General features: G+C 46.8%; 1 protein-coding gene across 1 annotated transcript in view; it reads left to right on the plus strand.

Moving 5' to 3' along the window:
* The window catches only part of Crtac1 (cartilage acidic protein 1), a 145172-nt gene that overhangs the window by 15340 nt on the left and 114535 nt on the right, over positions 1-15297 (plus strand). The window contains exon 2 of the mRNA XM_021151716.2: positions 2329-2531. Within this exon, the coding sequence (XP_021007375.1) occupies positions 2329-2531 (203 nt within the window). The remainder of the gene's footprint in view (positions 1-2328; positions 2532-15297) is intronic.

Consider the following 15297-nt stretch of genomic DNA (forward strand, 5'->3'; position numbering starts at 1 on the left):
AACACAAACCCTAAGCCCGACCCCCAGCCTACCCCAAGAATTTGGAAATTTATGTGATTAATAGTCTGCTCCCTTCCCTGGCCCTTTAGATACTATAGAGGACCGAGGACCCTTCTGGAAAGTTGTTTTCTTTTAAATGGATTTAATGTCCTCAGAGGAGAAAAACCATACAGGTTGGTATGAGGTTTGCAGAAGCCGTTTGTGGACACGTGGTGGAGACTTCTGAATATCTCCTTTAAAAACTTCCTTTCATCCACCATAGAGTCTTGGAGCTAGAAAGCCCTTTTAGAGGTCTCTTCCCAAACCTTTATTTCAAAGGAGAGAGCAGGAATCCAGTGGTATTCGAACTTGTCAAGATCACCAAAACAAAGTTGAGGTCAACCCACAGGTATGCTTCCCCTTTCTCCCCCAACCAGAGGAAAGGCAAAAATCAAGAGGCCAGATCACATGACTTTGCCTTTCTTAGAACTTCTTCCAGTTAGGCGTCTGTCACCCTACTAGGATCTGACCCTTGTCTCGGTGACCCAAACGGCAGCTGTAAAGGGGCCAAGGAGCTTCGAGGAGGCAGCTCTCATGGCTGGTGCTGTAAGCTGATCACATATCCCAGCCGCTGCCAATCAATTGGATTTGGCTCTCAAGTAGGAGTTCACTATTGTCCCTTCAATAGAAGTCATGCTATCAATAAAGTAAAATAAAATAAAAAGCTTTGTGACCTTCAGATCCCTGCTACACTTCATCATGTCCACCCTGCCTATTAAATACTCTTTATCCACCCACACCTGCTTGTAAAGATGGTTCTGGGTTTCCTTAGCCAGGGAAATGTCCTGCTCAGCTGCAGAACTCTGAGAGCATGTACTTGTCTTAGCCAGAGGACTCTTCATTTGGAATGACCTCATTTGGTATCATGGTATCATGGGAGCACATGGGCTACCAACATGTACACTTTGAACACACTACAAGAACCTCCTTTAACGATGGACCCTACATGGCCGCTACCCTCCGATGGAGCTCTGCCCCTGCATTTCTCTACAGCAAGACATCAAGGAGGCTTCAGATTCTGTTCAGATCTAAAGGCAGTGCCTGGACCCCCCGTTTTGGCCTCTGGGTCCTTGACCTGGAGCGCAAGCTCATTTTCTGGCAGGAGCATCTGTCTCCATATGGGGAGACAGTCTTCAGATCTCCTTTGCTCTTCCCTCATTAAGATGTCAGTACGGCTCAGCCTTGTTCTCTGCTGCCAGATGCGCTGACAAGCAAGCAGCCAAGTTCTGGCAGGAGGAGGCCTGCTGCCTACTGAAGGCAGGAGGGGTAGTGCTTTGCTGCCGGATTGGACCTGCACGGACTTCCTGGAATTCCACGAGAGTCTCGGGGACATTCTGTGAGGTCCAATTCTCTCTGCCTATGGCAGAGTCTTAGAGTGGAGCTAGCTTCAGCATTCCCAAGCTCTCTTGCTCTCACTTCGAGCAGGTGGAGTGCCACCTCCCCGGCCATTCTCAGCTGTCTCCTGGGCGAGTGCCATCGACTCCCAGGGTCTTCGGCTGTTTGGCAACACCCTGAGTTATGTTAGAGATATAATAATGAATTATACAATGCATTATACATAATTAATTTATAATAAAACACACACACAACGGTTTAATTTCTCCAAGTGAATGATGTACTAGCCGCCAGACCTCACTGGAATGCATCCCTTGACTGACTGCCTCTTAGTCTGGAAGCAATGACCAACAGCCCTTGGGAGGAATCTTGTCTTGGAGAACCTGCCAGGCCACCTCTGGGGTATGCCTCACAGGAGAGCAACCCCCCACTACCTTTGTTGTTGCTCTGGACCCACTGGCCTGTGGGTGGGGGAAGGTTTCACCCCCCACCTCTGCATTGAAATCTGTTATTTGCCTCATTCTTTCAGAGTATATAGGGCATGCTTCCTTCCATCTTCCATTCCTTCCTTCCTCCCTCCCTTCCTCAAATACATCTTGACTGCTCCTTGCCTAACATATTCTTAGCCTGATGCATATCAAGTAAACAAACCAGACAAATATCCATGGCAAAGTGGATCTTGTACTCTAGCAGAGGGTGACAGCCAGTAACTAAGTGTGAGGTGCAGTAAATCCCATCGCAAGGGGTGCAATGATGGGTGCTACAGAAGAGGGGAGAAAGACCAGGGCCAGTGGCCCACCGGGATGGAGGCAGGTTACGATAACAGAGATGGGACACTTACAAAGCAGTGGTTCTATGATCGCTGAGACAGGGGAGAATGCCAACATGGCCTCCCGGGACTGAATTTGCCCAGCTCTGGGACCTTTCAGTAAAGTCTGTAACTTTTGCTTTCAGATGGTCAGGATGGCTTTGCTCCTGCTGCCGCCCCTGTGGCTTCTGCCTCTCACTGGGGGATCCCAGAGGGCTGAGCCCATGTTCACTGCAGTCACCAACTCAGTCCTGCCCCCTGACTATGACAGCAACCCCACCCAGCTCAACTATGGAGTGGCAGTGACGGATGTGGACCACGATGGGGACTTCGAGATCGTTGTGGCGGGGTAAGTGCCTCCCACCCTGAGTCTGACAGACGTATTAATCAGCCTTTGCAGCGATACGGTTGTGTGACAGTAACTCCAAACCACAACGCAGTGGCCAATGCTTGTTCTTGCTTGGGTCTGCAGTCTTCTGTGGTCAGCACCAGCCCGGCTGGCAGAGCTGTGGTTCTGGGATGCCGTGGCTTTGCCCTCTGCAAAGTAGGGGCTCTGGGCAAACGGCAGCTTAGAGGAAAGCTATCTGCAGGCTTCTCAAGGCTGCCTCTTGCCACACATCAGCTCCCTTGGCCGTGCAGGTATCACTTTCTTCCCAGGGAGGTTCTACACGGTTAGAAGGGGTTACTGCGTGCTCACTGATTCCCACGGTACTTTACATAAGGCTAAGAAAACGTTAATTACCCATTTCAAAGAAGAGCGAAGGTGGAAATCAAGAGGGATAGTTAAGCCTCTCCTGGCTAGGCATATAGCCTGCTGCTCCTCCTCCAAAACAGAATACTATTGCGTAGCTGGAAAAGCAGAGACTCGGAGTTCAGATGGCTTGAGATGGTGCCCTGGTGTGCACCGTCCCAGTTGCGTGACCTTGAGATCCACGTACATCCTCTGGAAGGAAGGGATCACTGCAACACTTTGTCCTGAAGCCTCACTTGGCTATACATGATAGCACATTGTGAGTTCTGCCAGTCACCGTGGATAGTTGTTACTTATTGAGCACCATTGTGTGCCAGGCTCTATCATCATATTTCACATGCATCACCTTCTTCATCCCTCTGACATCCCAGCACCCCATTTAGAGATGGAGACAAAACTCAAAAGCGGAGTGGGGCAGGGAGGTGGCGGTGGTAAGGAATGTAGCTTAGTTGGTAAACTGCTTGTCCAACATTCATGAAGCTCTGGATTCAGTCCCCAGCACCACATGTGTTGTGCTACACACCTGGGATTCCAGCACTTGGAGATGGAGCACTGTGAGACTGCCTCGGAAAACCAAACAAAAGACAGCAACGGGCTTTCATAAATCCACAGTAAATGGATGGGTCAGGAGTTGAACCTCAGAGCATCCTAGAGTCACCCCATTTACTACACAGAGTCTCGACACCAGTTCAAAAACCAGTGATAAGAACAAAGCAGGGGCCATCTGCCTAGTTCTAGGAGCCTGCTATTTTTTGGTAATGTAGAACAAAATATCTAACGGGTGACATTATTTGTAGCAGTCATATGCAACAGTAAAAGCATCAGCCTTAGAAATGGAAGAATTGGTTTTAAGCATTTTGTGAAAGGGTCTCATCTATCCCAAGTTAGTCTTGAACTTGCTATATAGATGAGGATAGCTTTTTAATTCCTCTTATCTCCACATCCCAAGAGCTGGGATTACAGGAATGTGTCACAACTCACAGTGAAGAACTGGTTTTAAGTTTAACTATATTTAGCCCAATAGTTGCTAACCTTTGTGGTCCAGCTTTATCTTCCTCATCTGTAAAATGGGTGCATTGAACTAACTGGATCTGCCCTACCTACCCACCTCCCAGGGCTGAACTCAGGGTCCATGGCAATGCTACATAAAAAAGATATTTTTAAAGGGAATTTTCTCTATTTATTTAATTATTTATTCTACCCTGAGAAGATGAGAGCCACTTAGTTCTAGACCTTCTAGAAGCTAGTTAGTATTTTCCCTATGTGGTGTTCATTAGGCATGTGTGACAATTAAGATTTTAAGTATGGCTGATATGGTCAAGGAATTGAATTCCTTCTTCCCTACATTTTTTTGGACACAGCTTTTTTTTTTTTTTTTTTTTTTTTTTTTTTTTTTTTTTGCTATGTACTCTGGCTGGCCTGAAGCATGTGATACCTTGATCCTGGCTTTCCAGACATGCCTCACCATGCCCAGCTCAAGGAACTGAATTTCTAATTCTAATCAAATAGCCACATCTCAAGCTGGCAGTTCAGTTCTGCTTAAAGAGCAGAAAATGATAAAACAGTGCAGATACAGGTGGTAGCACGGATCTGTTTCTCCCACGGTGAGCGGGGCGGCTTACTGGTGTTCAGCCTGTAATGCTCAGCTGTCCCTGGAAGCAGGGAGAAGTAGAGCCATGCCCAGCACCACACGTCACCAGCCCTCCATCTCTGAGATGTTGTGGTTGGCCCTGTCTCCTGATAGGTGACTCTAGTCTTCCCAGATGAATCCTGGGGGGCTGAGGACAGAGGAAATGGGAGAGTAAGCCTCCCTCCTCCTTTCCATCCCCGCCCCTAAGCATCAGGAATAGGCTTTCTGTTCACCCAAGACACCAGGTCAAAAGGCGCTTGTGACCAACAGATCCATTGTTCAGGCTGATTACCCAAGCCCCCAATTAAACTTGGCTTCTGTGTGGCTCATTTCCTCACAAGTTACTATGGAAAAACCTAAGGTTTGTGAGTCCTTTCACCCTTCTTTCCTCTCACGGGACACCTGGCAGGTGCTGTCAGGACCCCTCCTTAGCCCCCATGGATAATCTCTCTGCCTCCACAGGGAGGTTGTCTCTGACCTCTGTATCTTCCGCTCCCATTCCACACCGGCTGTATCCTCTGGCCCACCTCGTATTGCCTCTGCATGGTCACTTCAGGAGACCTTGGTTGCTGCCCTGTGGTCACTCACACTTTCCCCTGAGGTTCCCCACAGGGGTGAAAAGACCTTGAAGAACAAAGCATGCTCCTGTGGAGGAAAATGCAAAGGCCTCTCTGGTCTTTCATTCTCTCTCTTTGATGCCCTCTCCGAGGCATGCTGACACAGTAGTACCAGGCTGTATCACCCTCCTCGTGATTCATCACCCAGCTGCAAAACCAGCAGGTTACAGAAAATCTCAATCTCTTCTCTCTCTCTCTCTCCCAGCATACACACACACACACACACACACAACCTCCCCTAAGGCACACACACACACCCTCCCCTAAGGCTTGTCCTAACCTGTTTGAAAAGAAAAAAAAAAAAAAACAAGTCTGGTGTCAGGGAGGGTCTCAGGGTCTCTTTGTCATTACCAGGTCAAAAGGCGCTTGTGACCAACAGACCCATTGTTCAGGCTGGTTCCCCAAGCCCCAGATTAAACTTGGCTTCTGTGTGTCTCCATCTCACACATCCTTTGGAGTACAGGGAGTTGCCCCTGTTCTTCCTGAGCAATGGCTGTGCCCTGCTCCCCTAAGACCTCATCTCTTGAGTTCAAGAATGTTTGTGTCCTCTATGGTTGAGAAACTAGACTGTCATTCATAGTCATTGTAGAGTGGGTGACTACACCATGTCCAGCTTGCCACCGGCCTGGGTCCATAAGTAGACTTACCTTTGCAAACAAGGCCTAGATCATACATGGTCTTGACCCGTTTCTCTCCAGGCGGCTGCTGAAGTAGCTGCAGCTGCGATGTGTCATTCTGCATGACGCATCTGTTGCTCTCGCAAAGGAGGAAGAGTTATGGGAGGAATTGGGATGAGCCAACACGGAGAAATCGGGCAGCCTCCCAGCTCCAGGTCAGGGTTTCTCAGTGGCTGTTGTAAGGCATTGTGAATTCTTGGAGCATCAGAAAGGCACCGTCCAATTTAAGTACCAACGTACATTCCAAAGGCAACCACAACTTTTATTATCTTCAGCTTAGGAAGATTTGTCACTGTCTTCTACTTTGGGCCGGATAACCAAGAGCTGACTATACAGACGTATTTAAATCAGGACCTTGAGAGGTCGTCTGGTCCACCTCCTCTTGCCTCTGGACAAGGCCAGTCCTGTAGTGTGTGGATGTGCTGCGCACTGAGCACCATCTGAAGCACTGTGGTCATTCTGCAATACAGCTCAGTTACTCAGGTCAAAACTCATTTGACTAATCTAAACCCCTCATGTGGGAGCTTAATAGGCCATTTCCTTTAGCTTTTGTTTCGTGGCTGCCTTGAAGATGTAAAGCCACTGTTGTTTTACATAAAGACAGCCAGGATCCCTGCCCCGCCTCTCATCCTACCAACTCCTTGGCAGCATCTCTGATTTAGACCTCTTACTCTTTCATCTGCCCTGTATCCATATTAAATTCTGCTTTTTTCTCTGTCTGATTGTAGGCTCTCTGAGAGGCATGTCTCAGGAGTTGACATTTTTAAAAATTGAATAGGAATGTCTTTACCTGTAGCGTCAGTGTCCTGGTAGGGGCAGGCCCACCCATTATCCTACAGATCTATTAGCCCATCCCAGAGTGCGTTTACTTTTGCAACCCCTGGGATAATAGCCAGCTCTTTGGTTTATAAGGCATCTAGTACTTGAAGTCGCCTTGGATTTGTTGACCTTGTGGTGTGTCTGACCGGGAGCCCTGTTACCGGGAGTATTTACTCTTTGAATAGGTTTGTTTTGCTTTGCTTTTTCAGTATCCTCGGTCTGGCTATCGACAGCATTGATTTTGCACATGTTGCGGGTGGGTCTGTGTTGTGTTTCGGATTCTGGAGTTAATTGTGATGGAAGGCGTGTGCGTGCTTCTGACTCTGGGAGGAGCAGAAAATGACCGCCCTTTGTTCTGCGGGGATGGGGGAGGGAAGTGGAGGCTCACCGCTCCTCCGCCACAGCTGGGCGAGTGCCTGCGCATATGGAGGGCTTATCTGCTAACCGGCAGGTGCGTGATTGAGGTCTGCGGATAGCTGCCTCCCCGCAGGGAGAGGGGAGGACTTGATCGCCCCCAGAGAAGGCTGTGCACGCACAGACCATTGAGGGTCTTCAGGACCGTTCCCTGGGCAAATGGAAAGCCCGGTGGCTTCCCCTTTTCTCAGTGGAACTAAACACCCAATCTCCAGTCTCATAGAGTCTGGAGAGGGATTCCTGTTGGTACCAATCTGGCGCAATCCTTTACAGCAGCGGTCTAAGGGCTATCCCCTTAGGTCTGAGATAACCCCTCTGCCCTCTTTGTTTCCAGCAGGAGTTGGCTCCGGTGGAGAAACTGTAGTGGTTGTAAAGTTTAAACTACGATTTAGATCAGTTTTTCTACACAAAGAGCATTCATTTGGTAAAACCTTAGCAGGCTCTTCACACTCTGGAGGGCTTCGTTTAAAGGATGTTGCAGATTGTAGAGCAGTGTTTGGGGTTTTTTGAGGGGTTTTTTCTCTCTCTCTCAATTTTGCAACTATGTCAGGAAACTTTTTTAATTTACTGAAGCTAATTGAATTATTTAAAAGGCAACCCGAATTCAATTACCTGATTAATCATGATCACGTAGGAGATACCATTAAAAATAATAAGAGCAATGAAGAAGAATAGGATATTTATGTATGATTTCAGTAAATCGGCACTTCCTGTGGTATTATAACCGTAGGCAGATATGTGTGGTTGTGGTGCATGCATATGCATGCTATGGGTAGACAGGTGTCATAAATAATAGGTTCCGTGTGAGTATGAATGCATCAGATTTATGTGCTGTGTTAAGACTTGTGTCTAAATGTATACAGATGTACACATTCTTTAAACACAACAGGAATAAATATGTTTGAACTTTCAGTCCTGTTGTGTTTGTTGTTGTTGTTATTGCTTTGATAATACTATATTAGGACTAGGGAATAGCCCAGTTGGTGAAGCATGAGGCTCTGACCCTGATCCCCAGAACTCAGGCAAAGAGGGCTGGCGTGGCAGACATGCTTGTCCACCCAGAGCTGGGAAGGCAGAGATGGGCAGGACCCTTTGGGCCATTGAGAGACTCCGTCTCAACCATAGGCTACCCGGTGTCTGAGGAGTAGTACTGGAGATTGTTTTGATGTCCACACGCATGCTCACATGTGTACGTCCATACACATGTGGACCTCCACACACATGAGCACTAGTATACACACAAGAGTGGTACTCAGACTTTAATAGATTCGGTCGACTGTTTTGATATTATCTTAAACTGTCACATTGGGTTTCTCTGTGCGTGTGTGAGAGTGGCGTACCAGTTTGTATGTGTGCATGTGTGTTCAGGTGTGCTCACACATGTCTGACTGAGCCTGCAGGGGTCAGAGGGTCAATATGAAGTATCTTCTTCGTTTGCTCGCCACCGTGTTCACTCAGTTTTGAGAAAGGCCCTCTCACTGAACTCGGAACTCACTGGTTTGGTGAGGCTGTCTGGTCAATAAACTCCAAGGATCTACCTGCTCCCTGCCCCCACCTCAAAAACTGGCACTACAGACCTCATTGCTGTGGGTTCTGAAAATTCTAACCCAGATGCCCAAACCTATGTGGCAAGCGCTTTATCAGCGGAGCTACTTGCCCAGGCCCAGTTTCATTTTCTGCTGCTAAGGATGTTTCTCATTTAATTACACTTAAATATGTTTCACTGGGGGAAAAAAGTCAGACAATATAAATGAAGGTAAAAATCCACCTTTCCCAACCTCTGCTCACTACCACAAGCTCGCCTTAGTCACTCTCAGAATAACAGTTTTTCCAGTATGGTGTTTGTTTCCTGATAGTAATCAATGTGTTATAGATAGGTAGATGATAGATAGATAGATTGGTAGACAGACAGATGATAGATAGATAGATAGATAGATAGATAGATAGATAGATGATAGGTGAATAGATAATAGATAGATGATAGCTATTCTATATTATATAAACTATATATATATATGTGTGTGTATATGTGTGTATATATATATATATATATACATATCAAAACACACAATTTTGGGCTTGATTTCGTCAGTGTAGCATGTATCTCTTTAAAAGAAGTTGTTTGGTGCAGATATACCATACACGTTTCCTTATTTTCCGAGTGGCCTTGACATTGTTTCTCGTCTCCACCCGTTGCAGGTGTCGACACACTACATGTTATCCTCACAGACACACACCAGCTTTTCTCTAGGATGGCCCCCCAAGAAGTGGAGATGATGGCTTAAGGAAATGGATGCCTTAAGTTTTAATGGCTATCACTAAATTGCTTCTCGTTTCGATCTTTTTCTATTTATTCATAGGCTGTAAGCAAAAAGCGAGCTTGGGGATTATTTAGTTCAACAGCCGTCTGAGCCCCTACTCCATGTACAGCCACCCACGTCCCAGGATCTGAACTTTACCAATTTAGATTTAACAGTTCCAAGGAAGAAAGGGGCTATTCCCCTTCAGCAGAGCCTGCTGCTGCTGCTGTTAAAACCCAGCTAGAGGAACTTCAATACTTTCTAATTCAAACAGCAAAAAGGACTTCCTCTAAAGGCTTCTCTGTTAAAAAGGAAAAAAAAAATGTATTTCTTAAATGGGTCACCTTTAACCCTGAGACTTATTGTCATCGCTATCATGGAAGAATGACCAAAGATGCTGAATCTTCAACTGTGGTACAGCATGCTCAGCCCCTGACGCTGAATACTGTAAGATCCTGTTGGAGCCAGAGCCAGGCCTTTCTATCCCATTCTTAAACTTCCCTAAGAAGAGCTCTCAGCAGTGTGGCAGGCTTTCCAGAAATACCTCCTTGCTGCATGCATGCCTCCTGCTCTGCAGCTCTGGGCAGCCACAAACAAGGGCAGGCGACAGACTCTGCTAACCAGCTCAAAAGACCCAGGCCTCTATGTCCTCCTTGTCCCCAGTCACACACACACACAGAGAAAGGGAGAACAACACTCACCCAAAAAGGCATGTGCCCTGGTCCCCAGAAACCACGAATGTTTTCTCCCGTGGCAGAAGGCACTTTGCAGATATGAACGTGTTAATACCTTTTGATGGGGAGGTCACTCCCACACAATTAAACTGGAAAACAGGAGGTAGAAGAAGGGAGAGAGTAATCCCATGCAGGAAAGGTTCGCCCTCCCTTCTTGGCACTGGTGATGATGTAGGTGTTACCGAAGAATGGGACAGGGGAGCGTTGCCTAGCATCCCTGGAAGGCAGCAACCTTGCCAACACTTCATTTTGGCCCAGTGAGACCAACATCAGCTATCTAATACACACGATGGTAAGATAATCAATTTGTTCTGCTTTAAACCATTAGGTTCGGGGTGATTTGTCTCGGCAGCCACAGGAACCAAATAGTAGTGGGTAAAAGGTCAAGTGGCTGGTACCATTTTTCAGAGAGGTGACTGCCATTACCTCAGAGGATTTTAACAGTGTTATTTTTATAATTGCACAACAATGAAATGTATCCCTCCAACAAATGCGTCTCTCAGAATCAGTGTCAGCTTCCTGTCATGGGAATATGTGTAGTTTTAAAAAATGATTTTTTAATTAAACTGTTTATTATTATGGTGGACGGGGCATGCCACCATACATTACCGTGGAGGTCAGAGGTCAGTTTTCAGGAGCTGTGTCTCTCCTACCTTCCCGTGGATTCTGGGGTTACACTTAGGTTGCCGGACCTATTTGTGGGGCCATCTTCTTCAACACCACCCTAAAGTCAGCCTGAATCTCACTGTGGGGCTCCCAGGGCTACCACTGGCTGGAGGCAGAAGGGCTTCAGGGGTTTGTAGCAACACACTGTCCTCAAAGGGACAAACACACCCAAACTAGGAAGGTCCCAAGTAGCCAGTGTCACTCATAAGACAAACAGGCACCCCTGAAGGTCAGAGGTTATCCAGAGATGCACAGAGTTCCCAGGGTTGGGCAGAGGACAGGCAGCTGGAGGGTCTCTGTAATGAGAGGATGCCACCGGACTCTCAGGGTCAAAGCTATTGACAATTAGTTGTCGTTTTATTTGTTTTTTAAATTTATTTTTAAGAGGCATGTTAACAACAACAGCTACTACAACAAAAACCCTGATCTTTGCAAAGTAACGAAGAGTTATTTTATAAAAAGCCACTCAAAAATAGTAATATAATTAAGACACTAAAATTGCCTCTGCCGCAAACAGCAAGGCTACTTTTAGTAACCTGAATTTCTCATCCATTCAGAAAGTCAGCCTGTGTTCTTGTCTCCCATCACTTTCCTTGAAGGTCTCTCCTCCCCATTTTTCAAGTGATGGGCTGGCCGTGTCCTACTCAGTCCCCCAACTCCTCTGCAAGGCAAAGGAGAGCCTTAGTGACCAGTGGCAGCCCTCCAGCATGGGCTCTGGAGGCCTCTGACTCAGCCTTCCTTTCTTGGGGTTTCTTCACAAATCCTTTCTCCTCTGAAGACCTGCTGACCCGGAAGCAGGTGGCGTTACTGCTTTCTAAATACGTGAGGATTTGAAGCTGCCAAAAGCAAGCATGCCCCCTTCTGAATTTCAGCATGAGCTCCCGGACTTTGCCTTCACCTGCTTGTAAACCAGTTCTGAGGGTAAAAGCCATCTCAGCAGGAAGCTGCTTCTCATTTTAACCATCGCAGGGGCCCACACAAGGAACAGCACGCTATGGGCTCCAAGTCACAATTTTTTGGTACATTCCAGTATCGCCAAAAACCCGACACGTGATTTCCAATTGGCAGCTTGCGCCGAATTGGCAGTGCTTCCTATGCTAAAGATGCGTGAAATAGCAGGGAGCCTTCTCACCAGTGAGGCCTCAGCCTGGATTTAAACACTGTGCAGAGCTGTCCCCACTGTGCAGATGAGGAAACCGAGGGCCAGAGATCGGCTCAGGGTCGTAGGTCATGGGTAAAAGGTGCTACCACTGTTCTCTATACAGCCATCGAATCAAGCCTGTTAGTGCGTGGTTCGAATCATAATCTTTAATAAACCTCTTCGTGCTTTGCTTAGTAGTAACCGAGACACTTATTTTGCAGCGTCCTACTGTGGTAGTCCATCTTCTCTGAGTTTGTCAAATTTTGTATGATATATGCCGGGGCGAATTTATTAGGTGCAGCTTTACAGTTCACATGTTTTCTTGGTGAGTGAATCTATCATTCGTCCTAATTACACATTCATCCTAAGAGTCTAGCTAGTGTGGTTGTCCAAAGCCCCTTAAAGCCCCCAGTGTTAAGGGCTTCGTTAGCCGCTCGGCACTGTTGGGAGAGAATGACAACTTTGAGAGGTGTACCCTTCGGAAGGTCATCCAGTCACTGGGGCATGTCCCCAAAGCGGATGGTGGATGCCCAGTCTCCTCCCCTTCCTGTCTCTTCTTCATGTCTTAGCCATACGTGAATGGTTTGAGTCTACTTTGTGTTGCCGCCATGATGGGCTCCCTTCCTGCATGCCCAGGAGCAACAGGACAAGCAGCGAAACCTTTGAAGCCGTGAGTCAGAGTGGCGCCCTTAGCAGTCTCTCATCTCTGCCTCTGTGGTGAAAGAGAACTACCACACAAAGCGCACTTTTTTCACACTTTGCTTTGCACTTTTTGTAGTCTATATGTACGTGGGAGTGTGTTTTTCTGTGGCAGGTACTTCTGGCTTGGGTTTTAAAACTGTCTAAGCACACCTGATTGTCTCTACGGAAGTCAGCCTGCCTCTGTGGAGTGGGAACATGAGGCTGTTTAGGCTCTGAGCTGGTTTCTAGTATTTGTTCATTCCAATGCTTGTTTGTTTGTTTGTTTAAAGCTCTTTTCTTTTCTTCTTTCTTTCTTTCTTTCTTTCTTTCTTTCTTTCTTTCTTTCTTTCTTTCTTTCTTTCTTTCTTCCTTCCTTCCTTCCTTCCTTCCTTCCTTCCTTCCTTTCTTCTTCTTCTTCTTCTTCTTCTTCTTCTTCTTCTTCTTCTTCTTCTTCTTCTTCTTCTTCTTCTTCTTCTTCTTCTTCTTCTTCTTCTTTTTTTGGAGCCACTCTAGTTAGATGAGGTGGTGCTTGCATGCCTGCAATCTCAGCACCCAGGAAGCTGAGGCAGGAGGATTGGCCTGAGTTTGAGGCCACCCTGAGCTACATAGTAATTCTTTGTCATGAAAAAAAAGTTTTATTTATTAAAGGGCTTTTAAAAATTGAAGATAAGAAAGGTTCTTGGTGGTTTTTTATCTTTTATTTTTGCCTATTGATTTGGGGTTAATACCCTCTACTTCTGTTTTATTTGTGGTTTTGTTTGCGATTTTATGATACATTTTAACTGTGCAAAGTCTAAAATTATCCTAACCTCCTTCTGGAACAAGGCAGGGCCCTTGGTGTGCTCTGACGGTGTCTGTGCCCTCTGAGCATGGGAGAGTGTTTTAGTCTTGCTCCTTATTAACCCTGCCCAGTACAGTGATTATTAATGCCGTTATTACTATATAAAGTCATGTTTTAGTTACAGCCATTTTCACGGTTTATTCCTTCTGGGATTATTTCCCCTTTTCCTGGTATCCCCCCGTTTGGATGTTCTTCACTGGATGCCAGATGCTGGTGCACTCCCAGGTTTTGCTTACTCTAAAAATATCTTTATTGTGTCTCTGTTCTGGAAAGATGTTTTTCAGACCGAAGGTTATTTTCTCGTGTCTTCCAGCTGCTGTCTCCTGCTTCGGGTGCCTATTTCTAGTAATGCCGTTTCTTCATAGGTGATCTGCCTCTTGTCCTTTTTCTACTTCTCTATCCCTGCCCTGCTTTGTATTTTATAGTTCCACAGCCACACGAAGAAATGGGAATCTTTTTGAGGGTGTGTGGTGTGTGCACGTTTATATGAGTGTGACTCATACATGTGTATGGAGGATAGAAGCACCATAAAATGCCTTCCTCCTCCTCCTCCTCCTCCTCCTCCACCACCACCACCACCACCACCACCACCATCATCACCATCATCAGACAGCATCTCTTACTAAACCCGAATTCCACAGATTTGGCTAGACTAGCTAGTTACTAAACTTGAGATCTGCATGCCACCGGCCCCATGACGGGATTACAGACATATGCCACCACACCCAACTTTTACATAGGTGCTAAAAATCTAAACGCAGGCCTTCATATTTCCACAGAAAGCACTTTTATCCACTGAACCATCCCCATAGCCAAAGCCTCTTTTGGAAACTTTAAGGAAAAAAAAAAAGTCTGTGCTTTTTGAATATGAAGATTCAAGTTAGTTCCAAATAGTTCTCAGCCTTCATCTTAGAAAAAGTCCCCATGCTCTTCCCTCAGCCCTCTCTCTCTGGAACTCCACTTCGACGTGTTAGGCTTCCCATCCACCTTCCAAATCCTTAACCTTTCTCATAGCATTTCCTCTGCTGCCTCTCTGTGCTGCTGCACTGGGTGATTTCCCACGAGTATCTTCCAATTCACCGATTCCTCGTTCAGCTACATCTGAGCCACTACCGAGTTTTACTTTCAAATGCACTTTCTTTTTCTTGTTGTTTCTAAGAGTGTCATACTCTTTTTTTTCAAATCTCCCTTGTGCTCGTTTTCCTGCTCTCCAGCTTTTGTGAGCTTTTGCCCTTTTCCTTTGGAATATTTTCCACATGGTTATAGTCTATCTATATGTGACAATTCTGTTATCTCTAGTGCTTATGGATTAAGTGTGTGTGTGTGTGTGTGTGTGCGTGCGTGTGCGTGTGCGTGTGTGTGCGTGTGTGTGTGTGTGTGCGTGTGTGTGTGTGTGTGTGTGCGTGTGTGCGTGTGTGTGCGTGCGTGTGTGCGTGTGTGCGTGTGTGTGCGTGCGTGTGTGCGTGTGTGTGTGTGCATGTGTGTGTGTGTGCGTGTGTGTGCGTGTGTGTGTGTGCGTGTGTGCGTGTGTGTGTGTGCATGTGTGTGTGTGTGCGTGTGTGTGCATGTGTGTGTGTGTGCGTGTGTGTGCGTGTGTGTGTGTGTGTGCGTGTGTGTGTGTGTGTGCGTGTGTGCGTGTGTGTGCGTGCGTGTGTGCGTGTGTGTGTGTGCATGTGTGTGTGTGTGCGTGTGTGTGCGTGTGTGTGCGTGCGTGTGTGCGTGTGTGTGTGCATGTGTGTGTGTGTGCGTGTGTGTGCATGTGTGTGTGTGCGTGTGTGTGCGTGTGTGTGTGTGCGTGCGTGTGCGTGTGCGTGTGTGCGTGTGCGTGTGTGCGTGTGTGTGCG

Source organism: Mus caroli, unplaced genomic scaffold (assembly GCF_978045245.1).
Source record: "Mus caroli unplaced genomic scaffold, Mus_caroli_1 scaffold_20, whole genome shotgun sequence".
NCBI classification, from domain to species: domain Eukaryota; kingdom Metazoa; phylum Chordata; class Mammalia; order Rodentia; family Muridae; genus Mus; species Mus caroli.